Here is a 13292-nt window from a genome sequence, read left to right on the forward strand (position 1 = left end):
ACAAAATAGTAAACAACCGCCATGATGGGCCGGATTGGGCCGATGTTGCCACATGGTACCGATTACCCAGGAATTGGGATTGTAATTCCCTGATTCGCCAACACATTAAGCCTAAATGGCCGACAATTTTGTGATTTTTTATTTAACTAGGAAATCTTAGTTTCAAATATTAATTATTTATTTGTTTAACTTCTGATTTGGTTAGTGAATTGGCTATTTCGAAGAATTTACAAGGAGATTTAAATCAGAAGATAGCAATACTACAGTTCACACTAAAAAGAGAGGTAGGGCCGCAGAGAGCGAGATAGATATAAGTAGGTATTTGACTCAAGTTTTTGTTCCAACTCTGCCCTCCATTTTTATCTTTAGCTTCATGGATTCCACCCGCGCGCGCAAGTGACGTCACATCGATTAGTTTCGGACCAAAGATTATATAATACAAGGCAGAGATTAAGATGTAAGCGTAAAAAAATATTCTTGATCATGCATCTGCCCCCTTAGACAAAACGCACTTTTTGATCGAATCGAAAATCGAATCCGTCAAAACTAACGTCAAAACCATACAAAAAAGGGGCTTTTCGACCACTGTTCGACTGGTTTGCGATTATAATTTGCACTTTGTCTAGACCCACTGGTAATAATTATTTTGTTTCCAAGAAATAGCCAAGACAATTTGTTAGAGAGTTGTAAATTATAGTTCAGGTACGTGTGAGGCGAGTTTAATTACACTATAGGTAGTTATTCAACGAAGTCTATTTCTCTCAAAAACTTATTTTTATCTTATAATTATTCACGTAAAGCATAAATTGCAATGAAATACAACAAGTATAGCGAATAAAAAATAAAGACACAGAAATAGGTGGTAAAGTGGTTTATGATGGGTATAAGAATAGAAGTAACGAAGTGCGCAGCTATTATGTAGGTACCGATCGGTTAATTGTCCTGAGCCCCGATTACGGTAACTTTTATAACGTCTACAATCCAGACGCGTTTCTGATTCTGCGATACGATTGGTCAAAACAGCTGACGTACGCTGTTGAACGACCAATGGTATCGCAGAATCGAGAAGCGTGTCTGGATTGTAGACGTTAAAAATTACCGTAATCGGGGCTCTGTTTTTTCACTTCCCACATTCATGCACTGTTTGTTATTATTATATTATAGCCTGACCAGGAACATAAAAACCCTGGCATAGAGGCGCGTCAATTGCATTTGATAGTGCAACACTGAGTACAGTCGTACCTGTGTAAAATTAATAGGCTAACTTTATGTATCAGTATTCAGGATTACTGGCTAATTTGATGTTTTCATAAATTATCGAAAAAATATTATTATAGGTAACCTGGTTTAAATAAATTAAATGAAACCATCAATCGACCTAGTAGGATTTATTTTATTATTCATCAATAATCAAATTCAGAACTTGAATATTCAACTGCAATGTCTGCTCATGAACGCTTCAAACTCGGTACTTCTTTCCCAATGAGGATCAGTACTGTTGTAGAAAATTCAATAAAACTAGTATCTACGTTAATCTTTAAGACATAAGAAAGATATATCTTTTTGAATTATCCAAATCGGACCATTACTTACGAAGATATTAAGTAATAAACATAGGCCGTTTTTGCCGCTAAAAGTCAACGTACGCAGGGCCGCGTGACGTCACTATATCCGAATCGAGCGCAGCCGGCGTACTATTGGGATGGAAAATATTTTTTTCCAGCTAAACCATCAGTTTTAGAAAAAAACTTTTAATAACATTTATTCATCAAAATAAAGTAACCTATCGACCAGTAATTTTTAAAAATAAAAATTGTGAAAAATAAGTATCGCTATGTCCAAAAATCTCATTTTCATAGGATTCGATGCAATGCCGAGACGCGGTTGGGGTGAGTGTAACTTAATGATTGTTTGTATTGAACATAATAATGTTACGGTTAATGTGATAAATTGAAAATTATTAATAATAACCGGTTATTATGAATAATTCCCGACAGTCGCGGTGAAAGTGATAAATTAATCACATTTAACAGTGATTATTTAATAATTCAACCTTAGTACTAACAAATTTCATAAAAGAGAACAACATCTTGTGTACGTGCTCGTGTACAGCCAAACTTTTGAACGTTTTGATATCATATATTAGTATAATTTGGCATAATGAGTTTGGAATGTTTTTTGCATAATATTACTTTTCCATGATGCATATAACATAATGTTTTGATTTAAAGTGAAAAATAGGTTAAGGTGCGGCGGGGGTGGCCCTTGGGCCACCCCTAAGCCGCCTATTTAGTTTTATACACACATAAATGACCTCATATTAATCACATTTACCAAATCATGCGGTAATTATTCATAATAACCGGCGATTATTCATAATTTTCACATTTATCACTTTGACCGTAACAATAATACATAATATGATGCTAATACCCAGTTTCTGGCCTGGGGGGGGGGGGAGGGATAAGTCATACCCAGCTTATAGCCTGGGGGGAGGGGCAAGCCTTACCCAGCTTCTGGCCTTGGTGGGAGGGGGGAGAGGCAAGTCATACCCAGTTTCTGGCCTGGGGGGGGGGGGGGGGTAAGTCATACCCAGCTTCTGGCTGAGGGGGAGTCATACCTAGCTTATGCTTATGGACTGGGGGGAGGGGCTAGCCTTACCCAGCTTCTGGCCTGGGGGGAGGGGGGGGGTCAAGTCATAACCAGTTTCTATGGGCTGGGGGGAGGGGCTAGCCTTACCCAGCATCTGGCCTGGGGTGAGGGGGGGGTCAAGTCATACCCAGTTTCTGGCCTGGGGGGGGTATGTAATACCCAGCTTCTGGCCGAGGGGGAGTCATACCCAGCTTATGCTTATGGGCTGGGGGAAGGGGCTAGCCTTACCCAGCTTCTGGCCTGGGAGGAGGGGGAGGGGTCAAGTCATACCCAGTTTCGAACCTGGGGGGGGGGGGGGTAAATCATACCCAACTTCTGGCCGAGGGGGAAGTCATGCCCAGCTTATGACCTGAGGAGAGGAGGGGGGCGGGGGAGTCATACCCAGCTTCTAGGCTAAGATAAAATAGATTTCCAGGAGAGAGCAGCTGCCCTTTCCTGCAGCAGCTGCCCTTTCCTGCAGCAGCTGGCCTGCCCATGGGAACGGCGAATAGATAGGTAGATACGTAGGTTTAACTCAGAAAAACTAAATAACAGGTAGGTATTGCGTGTACATCGAAATGATCTTCATAGCAATGTCTTGTAAGCCTAGGCAGAGTGTATCTGCCTCAGCTATACCTTATGTTAGAAGTAAATAAATTAATACTTATACATTTTTATATTTTACTTGGAAGAAGATATGACTCTAACAACACTTATGAACATTTTATTTGAATAAATCGCCAAATATACCACCGCGGAGACCCCAATCGGGTCTCTGCGTTCCATTGAATCGTATGAGCGTATGGATTTTTTGCGTTATTTTTCACAATTTCTATTTTTAAAAATTACCTATCGATAGCTTACTTTATTCTGATGAATAAATGTCATTACAAGTTTTTCTCTAAAACTGATAGTTTGGCTAGAAAAAAATATTTTCTATCCACGCAGTACGCCGGCAGCGTTCGGTTCGGATATAATGACGTCATCGTCCCCGCGCCGGGCGGTCAGTGAACTTTTTTAGTAATTTGGCCATAACTTCGTCAATTTTTGTCGTAGAACAAAAATTTTTGGACTGTGTATTAAGGATTTCTTAGTCCTATAAATCTGCATTCACAGCTAAAAATCGAAATGATCCTCATTCCATAAAATTCAACACTTAGAAAGTGACAAAAAATTTTAAAATAGGTAGTTGAAACAAACCACAGCTAATTTTCATAGTGGACTGTACTATACGATAAACATGTCAGTCAATTTGACAACCTTTGTCGGAAACATTATTCAATGAAAATATTGTCCGAACCCTTAGTATTTCTCTTCGACAAATACTTTAACACATTGTGAACCACTTTTCTTTTACGACTATAAAAATATTTTAGCAATTTAATTCACAAAATCAATTGCACACATTTAAAATAAAGTTTGTTTACACTTTGACAGCAATAGACTGACATGCAAGGTGACATGTCAATGAAGTTTTCAGTTACTGTGGGTCTAGTCAAAATGCCATCGCAAACCAATGTGAAGTTTTCACTAATGTCAGTCGCCGCGTCACCAGTGATTCGATTCGATCGGAAAATGGCAGCCAACATGCACATTGAACCACCAGCGACGCGGCGATATAAAAGTTCATTCAAAATCGAATAAAAGTTAAAAAATGTCTATGACTTTGCGATTGTTTTTACTTTTTCTAGCTTTTTTTTTTAAATTAGTTTCTTCCTTCTTTCTGCTCTCTGTTTACGTCTATGCTTCGCTGTCAAACTAGCTGTCAAAACGACATCGCGATACGGATTTGTCAAAACAGCCTTAGGGTGGGTTGCACCATCTTAGTTTAACTTTGACAAACGTCTAAAATCTGTCAAACTCCATACAAAAAACACCGGTTAACGTCATAGTTACGTTTAAAGTTAGGTGGTGCAACTCACCCTATTGGTTTTCGATCGAATCCAAGCTTATCACCGGGGTTTTAGTAATCGCAATGAAAATGGCGGGTGTTGCGATTCGATTCGATTTTGATTGAGTCTTAAATGCATGTTGGCTAAGCCTTTGTATGGGAAATTTCAAACCAGTCTTTCGATTATCGATAGGTAGGGCTTTGCGATTCGATTTTTTGCCGTTTGACTAAGCCTTTTTTGTTATCGACCTCTTTTGCGATTTGTTTATTTGTTTGCGACTGGTTTGCGATGGGTTTGCGATTTTAAAGTGCGTTTTGACTAGACCCGCTGTTGCCATTAAAAGAAATTAGTACCATTAGTTTTCCGCAACATGGCGAGGGTTTTTATGTTCCTGGTCAGGCTATAAAATCTGATCCTTCTCGTCACCGCAAGCAAATGATTTATCTGTATTTTATTTTGAGTTTCATTTCGATTTTTGTCCATTCATTTAATCACCGTACATGAGACATGAACTATCTCACTTTATAAAATCAATGGACACATTTTTAATCTGTGGTGGCGCCGGACCACTGTGACGTGACGTGTAGTTGCAGTGGGTAGACACTTCTCATACAAAAACTAGTCTCTATATGTAGCAATTGATATACAACCTTATCCCTTAAGCAATAAAGTGCATTTTGGATTGATTTCACTATAGCAGGGGAACCCGCGGATCAATACCACCATACTAAAAATAATTGTTAGTGTCCTTATGTTGGTAGTATTGTTAGTTTGACAAATGAAAAAAAAATGTCTGTCAATTGAGTTTGAGTTTTTAACCGGCGAATTGATTCGCGTGAAGTTATTTTCTCAGATTTGGTGCAATATTACTGTAAATAAACTTTTCTGTCGTTTACGTTGAGTTGATTAAGTTCCTCCGTATCGGGCGTGATAAAGTTTGCTGTTCAGTGTTATGTTTTTTGTGAGATAGAGACTCTTTTAAATAAGTTGTGTTTCAACTTCTACAGAAGTTTAAACTCTTATTTACTTTTCTGTTTAATGGGTATGTTATCTACTTACTTGAAATATTAGATCTATTTTTCATTAAAAACAACCTTATGTGATGAAAATGTAAATGTACTTTCAAAACTGGTAAATGCATGAACCAGGGCATTGACACTGGTTGGAGAGAAATTATAGGCTTTGTTTAATTAATACCTATTTCATTTTAGGCTTCTACTGATAATGGAGAGTAGAAACTACAAGAAGTGCGTTATTTGTAATAAGAGGCGAAGTCGTGGTGGATCACCCTTACTTTTGAGTAGGTTTCCTCTGGATTCTGACCGGTAAGTTTCTAATAACACTCATTTATTACAAGATAATTTTACTGATTGTGTAAACTTAAAGGCTGGGATTAATATTTTTAATCATACAGTAAATAACCATAACCAATTTTTAATTTCAGTATTTTGTTTAGTACTCTTTAAATGAATTGCATAACAATATTAAAAGAAATTAGTTGATGAATAAATTTCAGTTTGTTATTCTTTTTCTTTTCTAATAGGTATTTCTTATTTCAGTTGTCGAATGTGGGTTAAAAATGCTGGCATAGAAGACTTAGCATATGTACCTATTGAAAAGTTACACCAACTTAAGTTTGTTTGTGGTGGGCACTTCACTCCTGAATCCTTCAATGCCAAAGGAACTCGGCTGAAGAACTCAGCTATTCCAACACTGGAATTGAGCAATCCCATCTTGCCAGATGAAGTTTTGACAGAGTTTCCTCTTCATGTAAAAGACTCCAATAAAGAAAACCTCAAGACAGGTATGATGATGACTTCAATTATTTTTTTTAAATTTAATTTACTATCTATCAATTTTTCTGAATTATTTAGATGTCTTAATTAATTTTCTTTGGTTTCCAAAACAAACCAACCGAATGCAATTTAACAAGGTTCTTTCTTTGTAACCACAAACATGACTGTGTTGTATGCTTATCAATAAATAAAATATAATTTCAATTATTAATTATGTCTATACTTTGTTACAGTTCTTTATGATCATTCATATTGCATTCCAAAGAAGTCAAATCCAGTTGAACGAGGTATGTTTATCTAAAATTATACTAATAATATAAAAAGGAAATATTTAATTGTTTGTTTGTATTTGATCGGCTCCGTAACTCGAAGCCAAGATAGCCTAAAGTGCGGGTTAGAACCCCACAGCTTGAATATTGTAGTAAACCCACTCGTAACACAATTTAGCTTAGAATGAGGTGTTGAGTTAGAGGGACTTTAGTAATTTGTGTAATACAAATTCTTCAAAAAAAGTACCGGACCAATTTGAAAAATTTTAGGCAATCTACATTAATTAGCCAGGTCAGCTAGTTTAATAATATTTATAAGCTAGTATTTTTTAATGTGAGCAAGACATGTACTAGACTGATTGTACCCTAAAATTGGGTAAGAACATGACATTTTATTACCCAATTCACATTTCATTATCTGCTTTCAGTTCCCCTTACAACTACAACCAAACAACTAAATTCAACATGTTTGGGAGCTGTGGATATACCAGATTCTGGTATTTCTGCGAAAACAACTTTTGAACCTCTTCCTTCTACTTCCAATGCACCAGAACATATGACCTATAAACCCATTACTCATGGTAAGTATACAAACTAATTATTTACCTTCTAAAATATGCCTTCCTTCAAACTAAAGAATGCCACCTTGGATGCGTTCTGCAGTCTGCAGTCAGGTCAAAATGAACTTATATGTACAACATTCTAGGTTTCTGTACATTTTATATTAATGCGATATGACCGTGCGGATACGAACAAAGAACGCAAAGCACACGTGACTGATTGCCTTATCACGACCACTTACAGATTGTCTTGACATACCCGCAGACCGCATCCAGAATGCAGAACATTAAAACCTCTAAATGCCTTTAATTTAATATTATGTCATTGTTATTGAAGGTGGGCCCACGCTTCATATTTTATGAGAAGAGCTATCATTATCCTGTCTTTGCATTTTTTTAAAACTTGATAATGATTGATTGATTTGGAAATAATATGTTTCATAAAACAACAAAATAAATTTTAAACTAATTTGCATATTTATAATATTTCAGATGATAAAAACCTTTGCCATCAAGATGCACAGGCAGAAATATTAGTCCACAGTTATAAAAGACCTAAGAAAAACATTGAAATGAAAGGTAAGATAAAACATACCTAATTTAAAAAACTAAGTAAAATTGCTGATTAATTAACCAATATTCAATTCAATTTGCTTTAATGTTGTTTTTTTTACTAATGGAAATGTTTTTACTACAGACACTTCATCAACATTTACAATTAAAGAGAAGAGGCTTTGGCGACAGTTACAAAATGCAAAAAAAACAATAAGGAATATAGCGAAGTCAAGAGTGAATTTAGACAAGTTAGATTCGGAAGTGCTGACATCGTTAGTAAAGGATGTAGTGCAGAATAACAAAAAAAAGTCACAAGGAAAAAGGTGGACTTTAGCCAACAAAATATCCGTACCGCGCGGGAATAACTTGACATCTCGACCTGCACTTTTTTTTTTTTTTTAGCTTAAGCGCTTCCTCTACCTTATACCCTACTGGTATAAAAAACTCAACTCGAAATACCCAAAAATACTTGAAATACAGCTCTTGTTCATAAGTAAATATCTCTAATTTAGGCAATAAATATTTGACATAACGATATATCCAATTAATATTATTCTTACAAACATTTATATTTCGATTTATCAATGTATGTCAGAACATGTATTTATTAATATCTCGACTTATACATTTATGGATTTTCGTTTTTAATTTGACAAAAACAGTTATCAAGTTATGATCCCCTCTGAGTACTAAACACATCCATGATATGTGCAGTTGTCTTGTTATGCACGCAGTCAAGAGTTTGGATATTTAGAGTTATCAAGCTATTACCTTCGTATAATCATATTTTTATATGTGTCATTAGCAGTTGTTAAAATAAACATTGTCAGGATTTCGAGCGTCTTTAAATATTTTTTACTTACCAACCCCTGAAAATATTTTTTAAATATATTTAAGCGTTAATTATTACTTTTATTACTATTTTCAATAGTTTAAAACTAAATTAACGTTTAAATAGCAAGTTGAAAGAAGAAGGATAAGTTTAGTCAATAGGTAGGTACTATCTACTAATGTTTTTTCATAACAGACTAATATTTCGTTTGACAACAGAATTTAAGTAAAAAATCTAATAATAAACTTTTAGGTCAATTTTAAAACATTAAAACTTATTTATTTCTGTAAATAGGCTTAAAAAAAGCACTTTTACACGTCCCAGTATTAACCCTACCACTGCTTCAGGACAATAAATGGGCCAGTGCTGAGAAGAAGCAGCGCAAGAAACTCAGTCACTATTGTCAGCCTCTTTTTCAAAGGTTTACATGCTTTAAAATGTACAAAGTTATAAATATTTATGCGAGCTAGGCAGTAACGTATCCCAAACATTTTTATCTTTTAAATAATCATCGACTTTATAGTAGCCCTTTTTCATTAAGGTACTTTTAATATGTGTTTTGAATTTATGAATGGGTAGTTCTACAACAGTTTGTGGTAATTTATTAAAGAATTTAATACATTTTCATATAAATGAATTACCAATTTTATGCAATCTGAAAGTTAAGTTAAGTTCCGGATAATTTTATTTTTATAGTCTATTTGACTTCAATGACATTATTTAGGAATAATGATGAGGTAAAAGTAAGTAGGGTCGATACGCCAGATCTCGTCCATTTAGTGAGTTGGTAGATTTGAGGAATAAAAAAATAATATACAATTTTTCGTAATCATTTTGAACGAAAAATTGTTGTCATTATGCTCCCTTTAGTCTTTATAAGTATAGTATTAAACTTGCTCTAAACCATTAGAAGTTTTAATATTATCTTTGTAATATTAATAAAATATAGAAAAAATGCATTCAAAATCACTAATTATTAATAACAGCATGGAAATAAAAAAATATAAATAAAATCTTACTAATTGGTATTCAAAATATTAAGGTATCACACTTAATAATTATAAACAGACAAAATATATTTTAGTTTATTTCATTTTTTGGAATTTCAATAGTATGGCTCAATTTACAATATGGTATCCTCTCTAGGCACAGTTTGCTTTTTAATATTATTTATAACGTCTGTATTTAGAAAATAGTCGTGATAATGTGGACGCAAATTGGCTATCACAAGGGTAAGCTACATTAAGAGCGTGTATTAGCGTCCAGGAAAAGGCCTAAGTACTGAAAAAAATCTTTATGTTCGATACGTCATGTAAATAACGTTTTACATGATATAAAACATGCATTGTTTTGTATATTTTAATATCTTAGACCCAGATAGACCAGACCGCGATCACTTCTGACGCAAAGTGGAAATTGCATTGTAGTAAATTCGCATCCACCTTATTTTAAGTGTCATTTAATAAAGTACAATCACCGATATCATTATTCATGGTTAAGGCTTATAGACTGCGGTAAATCCCAAACTAGACCTAAATATATTAAAAACTTACCTTGAAACGCGCACCTGCTCATGTGGGATTTATTTTTGGCAAAAACGGTAGCATGCTATAAGATTTTTTTAATGTGGGTTTACGTGTCATACATTCAGGAAATCATAGCAATAGCTTTCGTTCTAGAGTGATCCGTCATTTGGACGTGAACTGGACGGTGGACGCGTAAGGGCGTGTCGACCTTACGCAAAAATGTATCCAGCTAATTTTAATTATTTTAAGCTTAATGGTAAGCTTAAAATAATTGAAATTAATTGTGCTTGTTATGAAGCATGGCTTTTGTTCTTTTATTTGTCTTTTTTTAAATTTTAAGTAAACGTACAATTACCTGATCAAAAGCGATCATAATCTGCGATTATATTTGATTTTTCTAATAAATTTGCTACTATTTCATTGCAAAAGTGATAAAAATATGTTCTATTTTTATGTTTTGTTTTTTTACTTAAACTTCATTCAAAATAATTAACTTAAATCCAATTTTTACACCTTAAATATTTGTTTTTCTTTGGTGAATAACTTGACAAGTCGTCGGTACACAACTTGACAAGTCTTTTTTTTAATAGATTAAGAAGATAATTTAATCAAATTCTTACGCCAATCGAAAGATATGCATCAAATTAGCTTATTTCAATCATAAAAATATCAATTATCATTAATTCCGATTTACCAGGGAACTCTAAACTTTAAAATCGCTCCCCTGAAAAGTACGCAAAAATGACATGTCAAGTTATTCCCGCGCGGTACGGATATATGCTTTGGCTATATTTAAACGGTCCCCTAAAGCATACCGCTATATGCAAAAGCTGTTTACGCTACCAAGCACTAAAACGCTCCAAAGGATTTAAAAAAATATACCAATGGAGCCTGGTATAAATAAAAATATAATTGATATGTTAGAGGCAAAAGCATCAAGTATGCCAAAGGAAAATAAATATTGCTCGTTAATATTTGACGAGATGGCGTTAAAGAAACGGATAATTTATAACGAAATTGCTGATAAAGTGGATGGCTACGTGGATTATGGAGAGGGCGAGAACATGGGACGAGAAAATAAAATTGCAGACCATGCGTTAGTGTTTATGATACAGGGTGCTAAACATAAATACAAACAATATATTGCGCACTATTTTGTGGAAGGCACAATATCAACAGCAAAACTGGCAAAAATTATATCGGACATCATCAAAAAATTAAAAGAAATCGGATTTGTGGTTCTAACAACAGTTTGTGATCAGGGATCTACAAATATAGGAGCTCTTAACATGTTAAAAAGAAACTGTGGACAAGGCATAGATAGCAACTTTTTCTCTGTAAATAATGACAACATTTTTATAATCTATGACATCCCTCACTTGTTCAAATCATTACGAAACAATTTCTTTAAAAGTGGAAATATGTCTTTCGATGGAAAAATTGCACAATGGAGGCTTTGGTAGTTGCAGAAGAACACAACAGAAATTTTTTAAATTTTAAAAAACTGAATAGTACCGTTGTAAATCCAACATTCAAAACTAAGATGAGGGTGAAGTATGCTGCGCATGCTCTGAGTAATACCGTGGCAGCTATTTTAAAAATGATGGCATGGAAAGAAGTTTCTGATTGCAATGATACAGCATTTGTGATTGAACAGTTAGATAAACTATTTGATTGTACAAATGGTCCATCATCTTTAAATGACGTAAAGAAAGGGATCCGGGAAAATGTTTCCACATCAAGTAATCACATTGAGTCTTGGACCTTTTATACTGATAAGTTAAAAACCATAAAATTTATAACAGCAGAAAACACGATACTAAAAAATGTTAAATGCGTTAAGGGATATCAAATATCTATCAAATCCTTAAACGATATTTGGGAAAAGTTAAAGAATGAAGGGTTTAAATATATGAACCTTAGACAGTTTAACCAAGACTCTCTGGAAAACTTATTTGGAATCATTAGGCAACACAGTGTAACCAATAGAAATCCCACTATCACGCACTTTACTGCAGCGCTTAAAACAAGCATGGTTACTGGGCTGAAAGTGCCTCATAGCAGAAGTGCTAATTGTGAAGCAGACAACAATAAACATATGCTGGAATATAAAGACATTTTAAAAACTAATTTAAAAACAACAGAAATAAAAATTAATGTTCAAGATTCCACAGACACTGAATTTTATCCTGTGTTGTCTATCCCGGACCCTGAAAACTTAGAACAGCCCATTGAAAATTTGTGTAGCCTTGAAAACCAACCAGTAGTATATGTAAGCGGGTATTTAGCTGCCAAACTATTACAGAACAGTTCTTGTTTAATTTGTGAAGAGTGTTTGAGCGTGAAAACTCCTGTTGACAATGATTTGTATGCATATATATCTCTTCGCGAATGGTGGCATGATAAAAAAAAGTCTCGTTTATCCAACAATTCAATTATGTACCACCGTAAATGAAGCTAAACAATTTTATCGTGACCATATTGCCGACCAGATATATATGGAAAATGTTGGAAAATTCATTTTCTTAATGTTGAGTACAAATTGTAATTTTAGTTGGTTTAAATGTCAACAACATAATAAAGAAATTTATGATAAGATGTTTAAAATATTAAGTTACCTTTTTCTAAGAAAAAGTTGTAAAATCATTAATGACAGCTTCATAAAAAGTGAAAACAATTTTGCTGACAAAAGTAAAAAAGCACAGCAACAAAGCATTGAAAAGTAATCTTGAGGCTGAGGTTCGATCAGCTGATAAGAAAATTAAAGATGTTTATAAATAAAAATCCTATTTTTTCTTAGAAAAAGTTGTGAAAATAAAAGTTTACAAAATTATCATTTCTGTACTTTGTTATAATATTCAATAATTCCTCATGCCTACAAGTCTACAACTGCTATGTCATGTTCAATACTTATTGTAATATACCTATTTTATTTCGAAATAAATAATTTACGTTACAAAACTTCGTTTTACTTACACATAGTATAAAATAAAAATAGTAATCATTAAAATATTGAAGGTTCCTATACTAGATATCGATATGCAATTACAACCCTAGCAAAGTATCGATAATCGATAAGTTATTACGAACGTCACTAATACTGTCAGAAAATAAGGCATTATGTTGGTAGCTCCGCCTGTAGTTTGTGCGGTTGGTAAAGATTTGCGGGTCGTTCTCTGAAATGCATATGTGTGCGTGAGCTCAAAAAATATCTATGGAGTGCCGTCTCTT

At 34.1% G+C, this 13292-nt stretch overlaps 1 protein-coding gene across 2 annotated transcripts; it reads left to right on the forward strand.

The window, feature by feature from the left end:
* The first annotated feature begins 5601 nt into the window (after window positions 1–5601).
* Window positions 5602–8474, forward strand: LOC135086575 (THAP domain-containing protein 3-like). Of its 2 annotated transcripts, XM_063981327.1 has the most exons (6): window positions 5602–5848; window positions 6083–6327; window positions 6553–6606; window positions 7017–7169; window positions 7641–7727; window positions 7846–8474. In XM_063981327.1, the coding sequence occupies exons 1-6, from the start codon at window positions 5748–5750 to the stop codon at window positions 8103–8105; spliced, it is 900 nt and encodes a 299-aa protein (XP_063837397.1). In that variant the 5' UTR covers window positions 5602–5747; the 3' UTR covers window positions 8106–8474. The 2 variants fall into 2 exon arrangements, with proteins under 2 accessions (XP_063837397.1, XP_063837398.1); XM_063981328.1 differs by lacking the exon at window positions 7641–7727.
* Window positions 8475–13292: the final 4818 nt, after the last annotated feature.

The sequence above is a fragment of the Ostrinia nubilalis genome, chromosome Z (assembly GCF_963855985.1).
Source record: "Ostrinia nubilalis chromosome Z, ilOstNubi1.1, whole genome shotgun sequence".
NCBI lineage: Eukaryota > Metazoa > Arthropoda > Insecta > Lepidoptera > Crambidae > Ostrinia > Ostrinia nubilalis.